Source organism: Megascapheus bottae, chromosome 9 (genome assembly GCF_031878675.1).
Source record: "Megascapheus bottae isolate mThoBot1 chromosome 9, mThoBot2.hap1, whole genome shotgun sequence".
Lineage (NCBI taxonomy): Eukaryota > Metazoa > Chordata > Mammalia > Rodentia > Geomyidae > Megascapheus > Megascapheus bottae.
Window position 1 is genome coordinate 11,769,569 of NC_143517.1, and position 20,730 is coordinate 11,790,298.

Below are 20,730 nucleotides of genomic sequence, written 5' to 3' on the forward strand. Positions count from 1 at the left end.
AGGTTCCCTAAGGAGGAATAAATCAATATGTTTTATACTGTGTCTTCATCAGTAGCATTATTCACGTAATCACTAGTGCTTAATAACTCTGAGTTGTTCTTATAGGGTCGAGTGATAAAGGGGTCCTATAAGTTTCATGCCATCATCACGACATTTGAGATGATTTTGACTGATTGTCCAGAGCTGCGGAATATTCCCTGGCGCTGTGTGGTTATTGATGAAGCCCACAGACTGAAAAATAGAAACTGCAAGCTGCTGGAAGGTCTCAAGATGATGGACTTGGTCAGTGATCATCCTGGTGATTCCACTGGCTCTGCATAAGGATCCTTGCTTACTTGGTAGTTGTACTGCTCTGAATTTGGTGCCTGTGAAGGGCATCCACAAAGCCTGCCCTGTATTGTGATATACCGTTCTGAACTTTCAGTTCTTAATTCTTACGCTATATGCTCTCACTTTTAAGCAGTCATTTCACAGCAAAGTATAATCAGGATATTTTTCCCTGAAGGGACTTTCAGGTATTTGCTTCACTCTTTTGTTTATAGATTTAATTGTGGGGCTGAGTTTTACCTCAGTGATGTCTGTCCACTTATGGACCAAGGCATGTAGGTTTCATCCCACTGGTAATGACTCAGACCTGTGGATGCAAGTTCTCGAAAGTACAAGGTACTACAAGACCTCAAATTTGATCTGGAGTTTTACGCCATACCTATCTCCAATGGTAGAATTTGGTTGCTTTGTTGTGTTCTACTGCAGCATGTCTGATACCCTATTGGAAACTGCCGCATGGACTGTCATTCTTAAGCTTCTTTTCACTTTATGACTTTGTGTTAACCATTTGCTTTTCTTTTCTCTTTTTATCTGAAAATCTTTTTTATTTTTTCTTATCCACTTAAATGATACATTGCATATGTCATCTTATAAGTTCAAAGTATTCTCTTTTTTTTGCCTTTTATGCATTTATATTGGTAGACAGAGAAGTTACAGTTACATGGGGCAGATAAAAGAGTATTTGGGGGGGCACGTCGGTAGTAGGGCTTGAACTCTGGGCATGGTTGTTGTACTTGCTCTACCACTTAAACCACAGTGCCACTTCCAAGAGTACATTTCTTTTTTTAACAATATCAACCCTTCCCTCACTCCCAGTTTTTCCCTCTGACCCCACCTACGAAAGTTTTTTCTTTTGTATTTTCTTTCCTTTAGTCTTGTATGTCTTGGCACAGAATTGGTGGGACAAGGGGTAAAGTAATGCAACAGTTGACATTATGTTAAAAAAAGAACCATATAGCTTGTTTTCCATTTTTAATGTACCTTTTGAAAGAATTGTTTTCATGTAGGATGTCTTAGAAGATTTAACTCATGTCAAAGTTTTTTTTAATGGCCGGGAGTTTGGCCTAGTGGTAGAGTGCTTGGCTAGCATACACGAAGACCAGGGTTCAATTCCTCAGTACCACATACATAGGAAAAAGCTGGAAGTGGTGCTGAGGCTCAAGTGGTAGAACTCTAGCCTTGAGAAAGTCCAAAGACAGTGCTCAGGCCCTGAGCTCAAACCCAGGACTGGCACAAAAGAAAAAAAGTTTTTTTAAAAAGATTTTTTAAGTCTCTTTAATGTTCAACATCTATAGATTACTAGGATCACTTGTTAATTGAAAGTTTGACATGGGAAGGCATATTTTGTATGTTGATTGAAAAGAACACCTAAAGCTTTCTGTGGCAGCTTCTTTAAATAGTTGCTTCTATTCTTATGAGGACTGGATTAGCAAACTCATTTTTGAATTACAAATAGGAGTAATCTATTTTTTGCTTATAGGAAGAAGTCTTAAGTTACCCTGTTTAGGATAGAATGTCCCATCTCACTCTATAATGAATTATCACTCCTACTGTCCCACATCTTTTCTAAAAGCGTACTATTTTTGGTGGCCAATCCACAAAACAATGTGAGTTTCTAGTGACTGTGTATAAGGACAGACTCTGTATCTGTCTTGGTATTTCTAGGTGATGGTTTTGCATTATACTGAAGAACACTTGTATTTGGAGGTGAAGACTCAAAGCCATAAAATATTTAGCTATTTCTTTGAAGTTGGAATCCACTTTTCTGGTGATCCACTAAGGGAGAGTAGTAAGGGGACAGTCAGTAGAAAGGGACAGTCATCTGACTTGCCTTGTCTTTGTTGTGTTCTTTTATCAATAACATGTAGATCCTTCTATAAAACAGTTTAAAACAAATTTGTTTCACTTGCTATCAATCTCTTGTCTTTTGGATATTCATGAGATTATTTACTCTTAACATTTTATCAGTGAGTTAGAATTCATTTTATAAATAAATTTTTTGCTGCACATCAATTTGGTTCCTTAAGCTATCTTACAGATAACATACATGGAAATTGTCAATATTTTTGTGCTACAATGGAGTAGACAGAGAAGGAGGCCTACTACTATTGGGAAAGTATCCTGAGAGCCCTCTACTGTCCTATTGGCTAGTCTAAGTACCCAGGATAGCTGTAACTAGTTTTTGTATGTGCATGTTTTCTCTTTTGGTAAGACCAGAACTCAAACTCAGTACCTGAAGTTTGCTCATTGGCTAACACTCTACCCATTGGGTTATGTCTTCAACCTCTTTTAACTCATTTTTAACTAATTGGGAAGCCAGTTAACAAATGAGTAAGTATTTGTTTTTCTAATGATTGAGAGTCTTTAGTCAAGCACCCACTTGTTATTCTAGCTACTCAAGAGGCTGAAATCTGAGGATTGTAGTTTGAAGCCAGCCAGGGCATGAAAAGTCCATGAGACTCTTTTGTCCAATTAACCACAGAAAGCCAGAAGTGGAGCTGTGGCTCAAGTGGCAGAACACTAGCCTTGAGCAAAAAAGATGCTCAAGCACAGTGCCCAGGCCCAGTTCAAGCCTCATACTGGCACAAAAAGTCTTTAGCCAAGTATCAGTGACTCATACCAAAACTACTAGCTACTTGGAAGGCTGAGATCTGGAAGTTGGTAGTTCAGATTCAGTGTGGGCAAAAAAGTCCATAAGAGTCCATCAGAAAAATGTAAAGCCTGACTGAGGCACAGCTCAAGTGGTAGGATGCCAGTCAAATAAGCAAATCAAGCAACCATGCAGCCTGAATTCAGATCACCTTATCAGCAAGGAAAAAAATAATGACAATCTTTATCTCTTGTTTCTTGCTTAAAATCCCAGCTACTCAAGAAACAGATACTGGCATGTCTGAGGCCATCTGGTAACAACTTAGCAAGAGCTCATCTCAACAAAAAGTTAGGCATGTGGCACATAGATAAGATCTGCACTGGGCAAAAACACAAGAAATTATCTGAAAAATAACCTAAACCAATAATGCTGAAAGTGTGACTCAAGTGATAGAGTGCTTGCATAGTACATGTGAGGCATTGATATCAAATCCCTGTATCACTCCCCCCCCCAAAAAAAAACCCTTTATCTTAGCAAAAGCTTTATTTATGAAATAGAAGACATTATTGTTCAGAGGCAGAATATATTTATGATTGTGAAATTCTAAATAGTTTTTTTCCCTGGTGGTTTAAGTAATACAGAAGCATCATTAGAACATATATACTTGTGACTTCTATGCTTTGATCCTAGTTAAAATAGCCATACTTAAAATGCTTAGTAGTAGCTGTTTTCAACTATAAGGTACAGGCTCTAGGGATCTTCTGTTACTTGGATTTGACTGAGTTAGTATGAAAATGTATTAGATGGATATGATCACCAAGTTAATTCTCAAAAAAGGAAGACAGCTAAGTGCTTGTCCCTCTCCTGAGACAGGAAATGTTTGTGAAGATAGAACATAGGAAGGCAGGAGGTGACCAGATCTAGAGATGTGTGTGAAAGCAAGGCCATTTCATCTCTTTGTCCCTCCCTGACAAACAGTGGGTGTCATAAAGGTTGTAGTAATTCTTCAGTAATTATTTTGTTTATGCCATCAATGTCAGAAGATCTCCCTCGTGCCAAAGATTGCTGAAATATGCCTGAATGTTTAATCACTCCATCAGAGCTAATGGGAGTGATGGTCATTGTAGGGACATTGGCGGAGTTAAGCTTGGATATTATAATGCTCAATAGCTTGAGTTGGAGCTCTTTTCTTTTCTCAAAAATAAATAAGTTTATCTTGAAAATTAATTGCTTAAAAAAAGTTTTAACTTGGTGGGTATGTTCGCTCACTCCTGTAATGCTAGCTATTCAGGAGGCTGAGACTCTTATCTCTAATTAACCACTAGAAAACCAGAAGTGGCACTGTGGCTCAAGGGGTAGGGTGGTAGCTTTGAGCTGAAGAGCTCAGGGACAGGGCCCAGGCCCAGAGTCCAAGTCCCATAACCAACAACAACAATGAAAAGCTGTAACTTAGCTGAGCACCTCAAGAAGCTAAGATCTGAGGATTGAAATTTGAAGCCAACCTTGTCAAGAAAGTTCATGAAAATTCTTATCTCTAATTAAAAACCAAAAAGAACCAGAAGTGGAGCTATAGCTCAAGTGGTAGAACACTAGCCTTGAGCTCAAGAAGGTCAGAGACAGTGGCCAGGCCCTGAGTTCAAGCCCCAGGACCAGCACCCAAAATAGTTTCAACTTTTAAAAGTATTGAGTTAGGGCCGGGAGTTTGGCCTAGTGGTTAAAGTGTTTGCCTAGCATGCATGAAGACCCGGGTTCGATTCCTTGGTACCACATACACAGAAAAAAGCCAGAAGTGGTGCTGAGGCTCAAGTGGTAGAGCTCTAGCCTTGAGAAAGTCCAAGGACAGTGCTCAGGCCCTGAGCTTAAGCCCGGGATTGGCAAAAAAAAAAAAAAAGTATTGAGTTAAATGTTAAGGACTTAAGTCAGTAACAAAGGGTATGAGAAAAGTGGGAAGCATTATCACTACTGCTTTTCTACTGTCCTTTTTCTGAATCTGTGAGGGTGCTTTTAAAAATTCTTGGGGTCTGAGAGTGTTTGCCTAGCATATATGAAACCTTGGCAGTTTATGAATATATCAGTGTCACCCTTTCAACATTCCCACCCCCATCCCCCTGCCTTTGACCTACCCTTTCCCTTTTTTTTTTTTTTTTTTTTTTTTCGTTTGTTTGTTTGTCATGGGGCTTGCACTCTGGGCCTTGACGCTATCCCTGGGCTCTTCTGTTCAAGCTACCACCCTACCCCTGGAGCCTCAGCCCCACTTCAAGTTCTCTAATGGTTAATGGGAGATAAGAGTCTCATGGTCTCTAGTGCCGGGCTGGCTTTGAACCACAATCCTTGGATCTCAGCCTCCTGGGTAGCTAGTATTACAGGTTAAGCCACCGCATCCAGCATATCCAAGGAATTCTTATCTGAATTTTTCCTCTCTTCCCCCTTCATTTGTTTACTCTTCTCTCCTTGGTGCAACTCCCACTCTTGTTTACACCCATTTCCTCATGCTGATTTTGTTGGGCTTCAACCTAGTATTTCTAAAAATTTATACTAGTTGGGCTTTCTATAGAGTCTGTTATAAATCTGTAAATAACCATGTCGGGTGATATGCAAATGTTACAAATGAATTGACTAACGTATAAAAGCTTGGTCAATTTTAAAACAGTTCTTTTTTTGTTAATTATGGATAAATAAAAGGACAAGGTACAACTAGAGAAAAAGCTCATAAATAGACTTAATTGAGGAAATATTGAACATGGTTCATAGAGACAGAACTACTATGTCATTTGGTTTGGTTTGGTTTGTTTTTTTAATACCTGAACTCAAGGCCTTTCACTCTTGCCTGCCTTTTGTGCTTATGGTTTGCCACTTAAACTATACCTCTATTTGTTCTGTTGTTGTTTTGAGACAGGTTCTCAAAACAAACTGGCCTTGAATTTGAAGTCTTCCTGATTCAGCCTTCCCAAGTATTGGGAAGCCCAGCATAATAATATCTGATTAAAAAAATGATTGTGGCATTTAAAATAAAGCTCTGATCTCTTTGCAGTTGGAAATTTGTGCAGAACAAAATGGTTTTTCATATGCTATTACTATTAAAAGAGCTTCTTTTGTTTAAAATGAGTCATGCAGGAAACAGAGAGCAAAATGAGAGACCTGGTAATATAGAGAGCAGAAAGACAGTTGTAAGCTTATTACATCCAGGAATTTTGTGGGGAGAAAGGGGGAGGATAGAAGGGACAGCCCCCCACAAGAATAAGTAATTAAAAAGCTTTAGTGAAAAAGAAGCATTGAAACTGAAGAGAGCCATCATACTAAAACAATGCTCTAATAACCTCTGGAAGAAACAAAATGCATTTAAGTTGTCTACAGAGTTTAAGAGAGGATCTTCTACACCATCTACCACCTTGAGCACAAATAGAAAAAAGCAAATGGTCATACAGAGAAAAGCAATAGTCTTAAACTGGTTTTGTTCTACAGTTTGGTCACAGGCTTTCCTTATTACTGTAGGAACACAAAGTGCTGCTGACGGGAACCCCACTGCAGAACACTGTGGAAGAGCTCTTTAGTTTGCTTCATTTCTTGGAACCAAGTCGCTTCCCTTCAGAAACCACCTTTATGCAAGAATTTGGTGATCTTAAAACAGAAGAGCAGGTACTTTTCACCTCTACTTTGTTTCTCAGTCATAAAATGAGCAATTAAATAATAAAGTTGCAAAGCATTAATAATTGTATTTCAAAATATACATTGTATCATGATTTTTTTTCTGCCTTGCTAACAGAGCTCTATGTGTCCTTCCATTGAACGAAGTCAACATTTCAAAGATTTTCCTGTTTGTTTGTGCTCACAAAGGGCTATTGAGTTTTGTAGAAGCATTACATAGCTGGTGGCATAATTTTCAGAGTTTTTTTTTTTTTTTTTTTTTTTAATCCTGGGCAAGGGTGCTGCCCCGAGCTCTTTTGCTCAACATTAGCAATCTACCATTTTGAGCCACAGTCCCCCTTTGAGTTTTCTGGTGATTAATTGGAGATAAGAATCTCACAAACTTTCCTACCCCAGCTGACTTTGAAGTGTGATCCTCAGATCTCAGCCTCCCGAGTAGCTAGGATTATAGGCATGAACTACCAGTGTCCGGCTAATTTTTAGAGATTTCTATGCTATCTGAGTTGGTGACTCCGCTGTGAATACCTCCATGGACATTATTAGAAGTCCCCAAAGATTCTAGAGCTGTTTGACTACTGGAGTTCTGAGCTGAACCATATGTTCCTGAACATTGTTTACTTTCCTTGTACTTTTTAGGCAAGTATTCCACCAGATTGAGCTACATTCTGAAATCCTTTTGTTCTTTCAGTTTGTTTATTAGATGTGGGTGAGGGATCTCATACTAACTTTCACCAGAGCTGGCCTGAGACCACAGCCCTTCTGCCTCCAACTCCTGGGTAGCTGGGATTATATGTGCACATCACCATGCCTGGTTGCTTACTTTTTCAAACCTTAGTTCATTTTAGAAACAGGGTTTCCGGGGCCGGGAGTTTGGCCTAGTGGTTAAAGTGCTTGCCTAGCATGCATGAAGACCCGGGTTCGATTCCTCGGTACCACATACATAGAAAAAAGCCAGAAGTGGTGCTGAGGCTCAAGTGGTAGAGCTCTAGCCTTGAGAAAAAGTCCAAGGACAGTGCTCAGGCCCTGAGCTCAAGCCCAGGACTGGCAAAAAAAAAAAAAAAAGAAAGAAAGAGGGTTTCCATGGGACATAAATAAAATTTTCTATGTGAAAAGAACTTGTTTACTTTATACACTATAAGAGTTGAGTGGTATGCATATGTTTTATATGCCATATTTGAAATAAATATGGAGATAAGCTTGTAATCTTGGTCTTTGTGTGCCTTCTATCCAATTTATGTCTACAACCTCTGAGTTTAGTTTAGAGTAAAGTTTGTTTGGTTTGATATTCTAAAATAAAGGCTATATGTTGGGCCAGGAGTGTGAACTAGCACCAGAGTCCTTACCTAGCATGCACAAAGCCCTGGGTTCAGACTCCTTAGTACCGCATACACAGAAAAGGCTGGAAGTGGTGCTGTGGCTCAAGTGGTAGTGCACTAGGTATGAGAAAGCTCAAGGGCAGTGCCCAGACCCTGAGTTCAAGCTCCAGGACTGGCAAAAAACAACAAAACCTGTATGTTGTGTTTATTAGTGGAATTAATCAATGATATATATGAATTAGTTTCTAGCTATATATATGTATCTAGAATATATAAATATATAATATACATATATTATGTATATATTGACTAAATTGTAGATGACTCCCATTTACTTTTTAGCTTTCATAAAGGAAGAAAAAATAGCCCAGGACTCTATCACATTGTTCTTTTTTCATCCCTATGGCCTCAGACAAATAGAAGTGTGTGTGTGTGTGTGTGCTATGTACTCTTTAACCCTTCTGTTTATTTAATACTCTTAGGTAAGTGGTATTGTCCATTTGTCAAGAATCAGCCAGTCTTCCTATATTTACTTCTCTTAATGACAGTTGAAAGATTAGCTCCTTTATACCCTTACTGGGCTTTGAAAAATGGAAAGAATGTTAAATAAATCAAATAATCCTAATTTTCATGTTAGATTACATTTTAATGCAAACAGATGATGATACCAGTATTTACCTAAGGTCCTTTTTTAGGTGCAAAAACTTCAGGCTATTCTAAAGCCAATGATGTTGAGACGTCTCAAAGAGGATGTAGAAAAGAACTTGGCCCCCAAAGAAGAAACTATTATTGAAGTTGAGCTAACAAACATTCAGAAGAAATATTACCGAGCCATCCTTGAGAAGAATTTTACATTTCTTTCCAAAGGTGGTGGACAAGCTAATGTACCTAACCTTTTAAACACTATGATGGAACTGCGGAAATGCTGCAATCATCCATACCTAATCAATGGTAAGCCTGCCCATGTGTGAATTTATTAAATGATGAAAGAAGCTCCTAAAATTCCTTTCTGCCCTGAGACCATGGGATTTCATGGTGTGTAGTCATTACTGCCCTGTCCACTCACGTGGACGCCTCCTTCTGTGGTTGCCGTGGTGACTAACTAGCGCCCTTGCAATCTCTCCTTGCCTGTCTCCTTTCAAGTGACAGCATTTGCACTCCATAGCTAGACACCATCAGAAAGGCAATCAACTAAGGACAGATTAGCTCTAGTCAAGGCTTTCTTACAGAGAGAGAGAGAGAGAGAGAGAGAGAGAGAGAGAGAGAGAGAGAGAGAGAGAGAGAGAGAGAGAGAGAGAGAGGGAGGGGTGGGGAGGCCACTGCAGAGGATCTGTAGCATGGTTGCCTCGGATTTCTTAATTCCTATCAGGTTCCTTACAGTCTAGAGCACATTCTCAGGAGAATGAGAGATGATCTTAAAGCTTTGGCCATAGTTTGTGTCTGTTTCTGACAGAGACTTAATTGCCCCTCCTGTCCCTTTTTATTGAATCTGCAATATCCTATAACTCATGAGTTAAAACTTTCGTATACTTCCAAGATTTGCTATGAGGAGTTGCTCACTCCTGTGGGATCAAACCTCTCAGAGGTTACAGGGTGTCAAGTATATGAGATGAAAACATCTTTGGAGATGATTTGTGAGGCAAGCCTTTAGGGATAGGAAGGATTTTGTCTAGTAGAATTTGAGAAAGAAAGGGAGTTGAGAATGAAGCCATACAAACAGAGGGAAACCTGAAAACAAAGAGGAGAACCTGCCCAGTGTATAACCATGTGTGGGACTTGTGGGACCATAGACTCCAGACTTTCCCTTTAGACCGCAGATGCTCGCATGAGGCACCAATGGCTCCAGTCTGGAGGTGGAAAGGCACAGCCAGTGTTTTTAAGTTAAGCACCCATCAGATGCAGGGCTCTGAATGTATTATAAGGATGGGAGGGCTGGAAGCCAGGGTCTCATGTTGTAATTTTAAGTACTCAGGAGATTGAAGCCAGCCTGGTCAGAAAAGTCCATGAGACTCCCATCTCCAAGATAATGAGCAAAAGATCAAGCTGGAGGTGTGACTTAAGTGATAGCAAACTGAGCAAGAGGAGGGACAGACAAATAAGCAGAAAGCCAATTCAGGACCTATGGCTGTGGTCTAGGCAACAGATAATCAAGGATTAAAGAAAAGTAGTGACAGGCTAATTGGGTGTCTGTGCACAATTATAAGTGCCCCTAACCTTTCTTCCCTTCACAGTGCATACCTACTAGCCAGTGTGGTTCTACAAGTTCCTACTGCTGTAATATAAGAAATGCTGTGTAGTTGGAAAATAAGATCAGAGCTGAGTCATTCTGTGACATCAGTGAATTTAGTTTTTAAACATTAGTGTTTTTAACTTTATCTTCTAGAGACAGTATCATGTATAATCATTATTTGTTCAATATGCCAACCTGTATAAGAACTTGTAAGACCAATCTGGTATCAGCCAGTCTCCTAGTAAGCTGGGGCTAGGACAGATAATGCAATAAGTAGAGGATGCACGTGAGCACCTGCACCCAATTTTGAGAAAATAGGTTACAATAGCCTCCAGCGAGAAAAAAGAGAAAAAGAGATAGTCCCAAAGGGCTTGGGTGCTGGCAACAGGATGCGTGTTTGAGGGATGGCTCAGAGCCATGGTGAGAGCCACCCCCCGGTTGAACATTGGCTAGTGTCAGCCCCAAAACACAGCTGATAAGTGTGATTGCTCCCCAGAGTCACTCTGTATAGTTCTTCCATTCCTCCAGAGCCTGGGACTTGCCATCTATGACATTTGTTGTAATTGATCACACTATGAGGTCAGCTCTCCTGTCCTTACTGTCCTTACAAGTTAGGAAGTATATGCAGATGTCCCTATGCCTTTATGTTGTGGGAAATCATAGTTTAAAAATTGCTGAGTTGGCTCATGTCTTTATGATATCAGCTATTTGGAAAACTGAAATCAGGAGGATCAAGGTTCAAGGTCAGCCTGACCCCTTCTCAACCAATAACTGAGTGTCAGTAGTTAGAACCTCAGTGGCTGGGCATAGTGGTGTGCCCCAGTGATCTGAGTTACCTGGGAGATGGACACTGAGAAGATTGTAGTTCCAAGCCAGCCTACGCAATAACTTGTATAAAACCTGATCCTAACAGAAAACGCTGCTTATAGACCTGTATGTTTCTATTTAGGAAAAACCTGGAAGTAGGTATATACACCTATAAAGGCAGTGATCCAGATGCATGCCTGATTATAATGCATGACCCTATGTCAAAATAACCCATGAAAAAAAAAGGATGGAGGCTCTGCCATAGAGGGTCTGATTTCTAACCCCGTGTACTTCCACCAAAAAAAAAAAAAATGTAAATTAAAAAAAAATCAATATACTGCATGGTATCCTTATTATGTGGCTATTAGATTCAAATAGTACAAGAGCGAGGACTCAATAGTTGTATACCCAATGCTATGGACTTGGTATTGGAAATATAAACACAACTACATAGACATAAAAACTTATGACTCTATAGACATAGTGTTTTATTGCATAGATTAATATGTATATGACATACAAACCCTCAGCCTAATTTTGATTATGTTCTAAAATCTAGTGCCAGTGATTGGATATAGAGATTCCCTTCTTGAATACTTGTTTGTTAAACACGTCATTTGAAATATGATATAAAAATCAATGTTAATAACTTCTTTAATAAAAAACTCTTTGTGGGTTATTTCCATGTTAAAAAAAATCACTATACACATATCTGCCCAGATAACTTGGGGAGGCCTTATGTTTCACAGAGATTGCTAGAGGGCTACTGCTGTTCATTCTTATCCATAATCTGGATGACATTTCCTGTCCCAGAGCCTTCTCTGCACATCATGATTATTGAACATTTATAAGGAAGTGTTTAATTTTAGAAATTAAATGGAAATGTACTAGTTGTGGCAAAATAACTTCAATTTTTATCGTGTACAAATAACCTTTCTACAATTGTAGAAAAGTAAATAAACAAAAGCATCTTCGTGCAATAGTTGAAATCCGTAACTTAAGCACAACAGTATAAAAATGTTTAGGTTTTATGATAGCATGCAATGTGTATAAAGTAGAAAATCATTGTAATGCAGCTTGGTATTGATCAGTTCAGCTATGTCATTAGGTAAGAAAGAATACTTTGTCCTGATTTATGAGAAACTATTGATAGCATTGAACATCTAAGTGTTTAGATTTTTCTACCAATTTGAGTGAACTATTTATAGTTTTACAAGAACTTTTGCTAAAGAGAACCAACCATGTTTTATAGCAAATATAAATATATCATATTTGCCAAAATGACTATCTCATTTTTGAGAAATAAAATATTCTTTATTTGTTTTGAGCTTCTAAAATACACCTCATTTTGATTATGAATTATAATCCTTATATGGTCAAAAATGATTGCTTAAATGTTATATGGGTAAAATCAGTTACTAAGTTGTAAAGATCTGCTATACAAAATAACCCACTTTCAATACAATCAAATGTTGTATAGGACCTTAGATTTAGTCTCTTTAGGTCTTTCTCCTGGACATCTTTATTTCTGAGTTTGAGAACAGATTTTGTTGTTTGTATTTATAGTCAGCAAGTAAGCAGTTCATTTCATGCTCTGAAAAAACAAATCCTGCTTTACTCAACAACATTCTTGCTAGTATTCTAAACAATTACTCTTTTATCTTCCCTTTTCTTATTAAAATCCTTGCACTTTCCAGTACTTTGCGTACTTTGAGTACTGGAAAGTAGTTTTCTTTTTTTTTTTTTTTTTGCCAGCCCTGGGCTTTAGCTCAGGATCTGAGCACTATCCTTGGACTTTCTCAAGGTTAGAGCTCTACCACTTGAGCCTCAGCACCACTTCCAGCTTTTTTCTATGCATGTGGTACCAAGGAATCGAACCCGGGTCTTTGTGCATGGTAGGCAAGCACTCTACCACTAGGCCAAACTCCCGGCCTGGAAAGTAGTTTTTGATTCATGTGGAAGAGGAGGATCAAAAATTTCTTCCAGTACTATCCATAAGGATGTAATATGCTTTATGATCTGGTACTTGATAACATTAAGAGACTTTAAAAATCTGTCACCAGCGAATTTGTTGATTCAGAACCAGCAAATTTTATTTCTACTTGTGGTTGTGTCATAAGGTACATCCATAAGCCCTCCTACAATAGAATTTACCTGACCTTTCTTATATCTTGTGTCCTTGCAGAAGTACAATCTGAGTAGTTAAATATCCTGTGAAGTTTAGCCCCAACTTGTGTATTTTTAGTCCACCTGATTAAAGCCAATACTAAGATACAAAGTTTTTGGCAGAGTTCTAGGTTGAGAAATGATCCATTAGGTCTAGGAGTTGTCAGTACTACATCCTTCACAGAGGGGGAGGTAGAGGACTCGGCACTACTCTGTGTCTTGAGTCCAGTGTCAGAATTCCAGCTAACTCACCTGGCATTGAAGAAAGCTTTTACTGCTACTTCCTGAGTAAGTAATGTCTTTGGTAAGGAGAAAGTGCCGGGGCTTTGTTTCTTAGGAATGTTCCATTTTAGAGGCTTTTCTCTTCTGTCTTTGAACAAGCACAAATCCACATGAAACTGTGAGGAAAACAGGGATAAGATGTTTTCATTGTTAGCTTTTAATAGTGAGATAATTCAAGATGGAATTTTAGAAAATTATTGGGCAAAGGTGAATATGGGTGATTTAAAGATTACATATGTATATGTATATGACACAAAGAAAATGAACTGCCCATCTGCAGCCCTTTTGATGATATTGACATACAATTATAGACCCAAACTACCTCCCTTGCACTTTGTTAGGTCTTGACTTCCTTGTTTCTGATTTTGAGAACAGACTTTGTTGTTTGTATTGATAGTTAGCAAGTAAACAGTTCATTTCTTTAGTAATTTGGATTCCAATTTTTTTCGTAGGTATTTGGCCCTTGGCTTGTTTTTGCCACTTCTGGCTTGACAGTCTGTTGTTGAAATTCAGTTTTAGAGGCTGCAAACATTTATTTGTTTAAAAAAATGTAGTTTTCTCCCTAACTGGCTCAATGTGTAGTGCTTAAAACTTTGATCCTTTTTATAGAGCCATGATTTTGTATAGACCCAACTTTCAGTAAGTGGATAAATTCTTGTCCATAAATAAGAATGCATGCAGCATTTGGCTCTATAGTTTGCAGTGGGTTTTGAAAGCAGATTCATTGTTTTTAGTAATAAAAAAATAACTCTTTTACAGTATTCACATTAGGCTGTCCAATCTCTGCAGGTGCTGAAGAGAAAATTTTGGAAGAGTTTAAAGAAACACACAATGCAGAGTCTCCAGATTTTCAGCTCCAGGCAATGATCCAGGCTGCTGGCAAGCTAGTGCTGATTGACAAGCTGTTGCCAAAACTGAAGGCTGGTGGCCACAGGGTGCTTATCTTTTCCCAGATGGTGCGCTGCTTGGACATTCTGGAAGACTACCTCATTCAGAGACGGTGAGGCCACCACAGCACAGTAGCAAAACAAGAGGGCGGGGGTTGGTGGAGAAGGCCTGGGCTCTAAGTGGTTCACCTACAAGTGACATTTATGATAACGGGGATGGAATGGAAAAAAAAATATGTCACATCTCCTTTTTTAGTTGTATGTAGTTATTCTATTTTATGTGAGGCCCACAGGAGGCCATCACATGCCTTTGTGGGCAGTTTTCCACATTGCGATCATTTCATGGGGGAAAAGACTTGGAGCATTCAGCCAAGTATATGAAGTATTTAGGAAAAAAAAAGTATTTGATCTGAAATTATTTCTGTTAATCATATTGTTCTATTAGTGCCTTCCTTTAGGAAGTAATTACTTTAAAATAAAAATGGAACAAACATCTTAGAGCCGTTTGTCAGGCCTCTTTGTTTAGTGTCTTGTTTTTTCAGGTACCCATATGAAAGGATTGATGGCCGAGTAAGAGGCAACCTCCGCCAGGCAGCTATTGACAGATTCTCCAAACCTGATTCTGATAGGTTTGTCTTCCTGCTGTGTACAAGGGCAGGAGGTTTAGGCATTAATCTCACTGCTGCTGATACCTGCATCATCTTTGATTCAGACTGGAACCCCCAAAATGACCTCCAGGTAAATATGCAAAAAAAAAAAATCTTCCTGATGCCTTTTTTTGGGGGGGAGGGGGGCCAGTCCTGGGCTTGAGCTCAGGGCCTGAGCACTGTCCTTGGGCTTTCCTCAAGGCTAGTGTTCTACCCTGAGCCACCACACCATTTCTGGCTTTTTCTATGTATGTGGTACTGAGGAATTGAACCCGAGTCTTCGTGCATGCTAGGCAGGCACTCTACCACTAGGCCAAACTCCCAGCCCATCCTGATGCCTTTTTTTATTTTATGACAGAGAATCCCAGTCAAACCAATAAATTGGAGTCACGTCATTGCTCAGGCTGTATTCTGTGATTCAGGGAAAATCACCTAGCAGTCAGTTTATTAATAATATGGGAGAATAATACAAGATTAAATCTCTTAGTTTGTTCATCTCTTTATAAATGACTCCTGTATTTCTCAAAGTTCTGGAAGTTGGACATCAGAGATGAGGCTTGTGGTAACCAAACTCTGCCTGGTTTATGGACAACTATCTTTTTGCTACATCCTCACTAGCAGAAAGAGAGCAAGTTCACTCTGGCCTCTTTGTAGGAGCACTAAACCCATCCCATCCACATGACTTAATTCCCTCCTTAAGTCCCCAGCTCCACATCCATCACTCTGGGATCAGCATTTGAACACAGGAATTAATGGAGGAACACAAACATTGATTCCATGCAGTAGCCATTAATTTTCTCTCTTTCTGTTTTAGGCTCAGGCCAGATGTCATAGGATAGGACAGAGTAAATCTGTGAAAATCTACAGGCTGATCACAAGAAATTCCTATGAAAGGGAGATGTTTGACAAGGCTAGTTTGAAGCTTGGTCTGGATAAAGCTGTGCTGCAATCTATGAGTGGAAGAGAAAATGCTACCAATGGGGTAAAATGATGCTTGTCTAAGTCATTCACTCTTCTTTTATATAGCTATTAGGAAATGAATCAGTATCTGATATTGTAGCTGTTATCACATTTTCTTTCATTTTAAGGAAAACAAAACATTTAGTCTCTAAACATGGTAATTCTAAATTAGGTTAAGTATTTACAAGGTTTCTCTAAAACAGGTACAACAGCTTTCCAAGAAAGAAATAGAGGATCTACTACGAAAGGGGGCCTATGGTGCACTCATGGATGAGGAGGATGAAGGGTCTAAGTTCTGTGAAGAAGATATTGACCAGATTCTTCTACGGAGAACCCATACCATTACCATTGAGTCTGAAGGAAAGGGATCCACATTTGCTAAGGTACGAGTCCATCTGAAAATGGTAGGATTTTCTACACAGTGTGATGGAATTCTTGAAAAGCCATTGTAGAGTTCATGAAGATCATCTTGGAAAACTGCTTACAGAATGCATGTGTAACATTTGCTTTGAACTACTAACTCCTAAGAGAGCCTCTAACCACATATTCTTTCTATATTGGGTTCTCTGATATGTATTGGCTACCTCTGGTCCTGTTCACCTGTCATCACCCCATCTACTCCACTTCTGAAATAGTTTTCTATCATCATCCTCTTTTTTGTTGTTGTTTTGGTTTTTTTGTTGTTTTGTTTTGGGGTTTTTTTTGGTTGGTCATGGTGCTTGAACTCTGTGCCTGGGCGCTGTCCCCGAGCTCTTCAGCTGAAGGCTACCGCCTGACCCCTTGAGCCACAGTGCCACTTCTGGTTTTCTGGTGATTAATTGGAGATAAGAGTCTGTCAGTCTTTAGTACCTGGGCTGCCCTTGAACCGTGATCCTCATATCTCAGCCTTCTAAGTAGCTAGGATTACAGGTATGAGCCACCACGCCCAGCTCATCATCCTCTTCTGACTTGCATCCTGATTCCTGAAACAGCCTATAATAATCATCAAGGCATTCCTATCCTATCTCTAAGTCTTCTTTATGTTTTCTCCTTTTGCTACAACCTCATAACTTTTTTTTTTAATACTTAATCCACACTGCCAAACTCTACTCTAGATGTACCCACTGCCTGTTTCAGCTCCCGCTTCCCTCATCCTCAATATGAATTTCTGTGGTAAAGGACTTTGAATGCCTGACGTTCCATCTGAGAAGGTCTACATTGTGTTCCAACCATCCACACTGAGGCCCATTCTACAGGTTTATGTTTAAAGGCTTTATTAAAATTTCCTTATCATAATACTTACTTGTTTATATAATTCAGTACCTTTTTATATCACATATAGGCTTATTCAAACATCAGCACAAATTTAGGTTTAGAATGTTCCTATCACTCAGATAGATCTTCTTTCATGGTTATAGTTCATTGGCCAGTTAGTTTTTGTATTTTTCATTACTTCCTTCACCTGGAAACCAATGGTGTACTTTGTATAGAGACACATAGATTCACAAGTCACCATTTCTTTACAGATTGTGTTACTAATATGTTTCTTTTCATCACTGAACAATATTAAGTGTAAAATAACAATACACTTACCTGTTGATAATGAGCATTATTTATCTACTCATTGGTTGGTAATGAAATCTGGGCTATTTCTCCTGTTGGGTTATTATGACTAAGATAATTAGGAATTTAGGTATATTGTTTTTTGTGGGGGCATATTTTTTCTTTTCTTGGGTATATACTAAGGATGCAACTTCTAGCATGTTTAATTCTTTAAGAAGCTAACAGATTTTTCTAAAGTGGTCCTACTATGTTCCCTTCCTACTGGCACCTAAGTATTAGAGAGTATTAGAGCTTCGTTTTCTCTGTATCTTTACCATACTTTTTATTAGCTGACTTTTTTAGTTAAGCCATTCAGTGGGTGTAAAGTAGTGCTATGTGGCTTATTTGCATTTAACTGATGGCATGTGAGCATATTTTCATGTACAGGTTGGCCAGATCTCTGAAGAAATAAATATTCAAATCTTTTTGTTGTTGTTGTTGTTGTTAGTCTTGTTCTTATTGTGTTTAAGGTAGGTTTCTTTATGAATCCTGGGGGTTTTTCCATTATTAGATAATGTGATTACAGGTTCAGGAATGGTAGCTCATACTTTTAATCTCTGATACCATGGAGATAGAGATGGAAAGGATCAGAGTTTGAGGCCAACTGAGGAAAGAGTTACCAAGATCCCCATTTCAGCAGATAAACTGGGCATGGGGTACACATCCTTCATTCTAGTTATGTGGGAAAATAGAAGTGTAGGTAGGAGGATTTCAGTGTGAGAACAGCCCTGAACAAAAATAAAAACAATCTAAAAAATAAATAAAGCACGACATGACTGGGCAATTGCTCAAGTAGCAGAAATCCTAGCCTGGCAAGCATGAGATCCTGAGTTCAAGCTCCAGTGCCATCAAATGGAAAAGGCAATATATTTCTTCCAGTCTCTTAATAATGTATACCTTTAATGATGTTTAGTCTACCATCTTTCTTTTTATCACTTGGATTTCAATGTTTAATCTAAGAACACAAGAACTTACTCCTGTGTATTTTGGAGGAGTGTGTGGGGGGGGTGGTTGGTGGGCCTTGAACTCTGGGCCTAGGCATTGTCCCTGAGCTCTTCTGCATAAGAGTAGCACTGTACTACTTGAGCCACAGTGCCACTTCTGGTTTTCTGATGGGTTTAATTGGACATAAGAACCTCAGGGACTTTCATGCCTAGGCTGGCTTTGAACACGATCCTCAGATCTCAGCCTCCTAAGTAGCTAGGATTACAGGTGTGAGCTACCAACGCCTGGCTTTTATGAATTTTGTAGTTTTGGCTCTTTTTTTTTTTTTTGAGGCTTATGGTCTTGTAAGTTTTGTGTATTGTATAAGTGCTGTGTACACTTGTCCTGGAAAAGCTTTATCTTGGGTTCTGTGACCCAAAGCTGCCTTCCTCCTATCTTTCAGCCTCTTTAAGTTCTTTGTTCACTCTCCAAGTACTATAAATTCATTACACACAAAGCTAAGCTCCTTATCCCATCCTCCATTCTCAACACACGCGCGCGCACACACACACACACACACACACACACACACACACACACACGCACACGCACACGCACACACACTCTGTTGGACCTGTCATCTATCAACATTCAGTGTTAGAGTTGGATCCCAAGGCTTTTCCTGGCCTAATCCCCTTTCACACCTTACAGCTATACAAGTTTTGTCTCTGTGAACCTTTTCTTTTAAATAATGTCATTCTGGGCTGCCTCCTTTTCTCCCTGTTTACATTTTCTGTTTTTTGTCTAAAGTCTTCAATGGCTTTTCTCTATTCTCCAAGGCATTTCACATGATCTTTCATAAGGTGACTGTGGACTTGATCATGTCCACCTCGAGATGACTTCTATTTTGAAATCGCTCATGGCTCCCTCAGGATGCGTTCAGACTCTGCTAACCACACATACAAAGCCCAGCTTGCCCTTTGGCTGCTCTTCTTGAATATATCATCCATTTCTTCTCATGTGCCTTTACACATGCTCTGCAGTGAACATTTCCACATGCTTTTCTATTTTGTGAGTATTATAAAATATACTTCAAGCATTATAGTCAGGAGGAGCCTTCCCAGCTTCCAGCAATGTCCTATCTGACTTAGTTAGGGGCCACTCCTCTGAATACTGCTCACACCTGTATGTTACCTGTCTTTTATCATTCTATAGTGTTGATCTTTGTTTCCTGGTCTGTCTGAATCTCTGGACAGTGATATTTCTGAGGAACAATCTTCTGTCTCATTCCTATGCACCCTTTCATATGGCCCATTGGAGAAGTACCCACGCATCTGGGTGAATATACAAACAAAGATCAGTTTGTATTCTGACTCTGAGAAAAACAAAACATCTTAATGCATAATTTTTCTCCTCTAGGCCAGTTTTGTTGCATCTGGAAATAGGACAGATATTTCTTTAGATGACCCAAATTTCTGGCAAAAGTGGGCAAAGAAGGCTGAGTTGGACATCGATGCATTAAATGGGAGGGTAAGTAAGAAATCCTGTTAGACAGTGACCTGTCTCATCCACCAAGTTCATCCTCCCAAAAGTTTCAAGTGCATGTGTTCTTTTGTTAGAACAATTTGGTTATTGACACTCCACGAGTGAGAAAGCAGACCAGACTGTACAGTGCAGTGAAAGAGGATGAGCTGATGGAATTTTCAGACTTGGAGAGTGACTCTGAGGAAAAACCTTGTGTGAAGCCGAGGCGTCCCCAGGATAAGTCACAGGGTTATGCCCGGAGCGAGTGTTTCCGAGTAGAGAAGAATCTGCTGGTCTATGGGTAAGGTGGACTCACTATATGACGTGGAATTTTATCTTGTGTTTGCTTAGATATGTGTGACTACCACACAAGTGCCTTTCTGGTAGCTCTGCACCATGGGGGTTCTTTGGTTGAAGGAATACAAATTCATATTGTCCCAGGAGTGAAGGGGTCACCATCTGGACATACTGAGTACCTTAAATAGCTGTGGTAGACCTAAGTTTACTTGTGGATTATCAGTAACTGGGAGCAAATTCTAAAGCTTAAAAAAATTTTCCGGGGCTGGGAGTTTGGCCTAGTGGTAGAGTACTTGTCTAGCATGCCCAAAGACCCAGGTTCGATTCCTCTGTACTACATACATAGAAAGAAAAAAACTGGAAGTTGTGTTCTGGCTCAAGTGGTAGAGCTCTGGCCTCGAGAAAAAGTCCCAAGGACAGGGTTCAGGCCCTGAGTTCAAGCCCCAAGACTGACAAAAAAAAAAAAAAAAAAAAAAAGGAAAAAAAGTCCTACTTTATCTTCACATAAACTTTGCAGCTGTTTTTTTGTTTGTTTGTTTGTTTGCCA

At 39.3% G+C, this 20,730-nt stretch overlaps 1 protein-coding gene across 4 annotated transcripts in view; it reads left to right on the plus strand.

Moving 5' to 3' along the window:
• Chd7 (chromodomain helicase DNA binding protein 7) overlaps positions 1 to 20,730 on the plus strand; it is a 213,290-nt gene that overhangs the window by 162,778 nt on the left and 29,782 nt on the right. For all 4 annotated transcript variants that reach the window (XM_090338855.1, XM_090338857.1, XM_090338856.1 and 1 more), the window contains 9 exons: positions 106 to 282; positions 6,410 to 6,553; positions 8,574 to 8,829; positions 14,153 to 14,363; positions 14,793 to 14,988; positions 15,712 to 15,879; positions 16,061 to 16,240; positions 19,782 to 19,892; positions 19,982 to 20,187. In XM_090338855.1, coding sequence (XP_090194981.1) covers positions 106 to 282; positions 6,410 to 6,553; positions 8,574 to 8,829; positions 14,153 to 14,363; positions 14,793 to 14,988; positions 15,712 to 15,879; positions 16,061 to 16,240; positions 19,782 to 19,892; positions 19,982 to 20,187 — 1,649 coding nt within the window. The remainder of the gene's footprint in view (positions 1 to 105; positions 283 to 6,409; positions 6,554 to 8,573; positions 8,830 to 14,152; positions 14,364 to 14,792; positions 14,989 to 15,711; positions 15,880 to 16,060; positions 16,241 to 19,781; positions 19,893 to 19,981; positions 20,188 to 20,730) is intronic.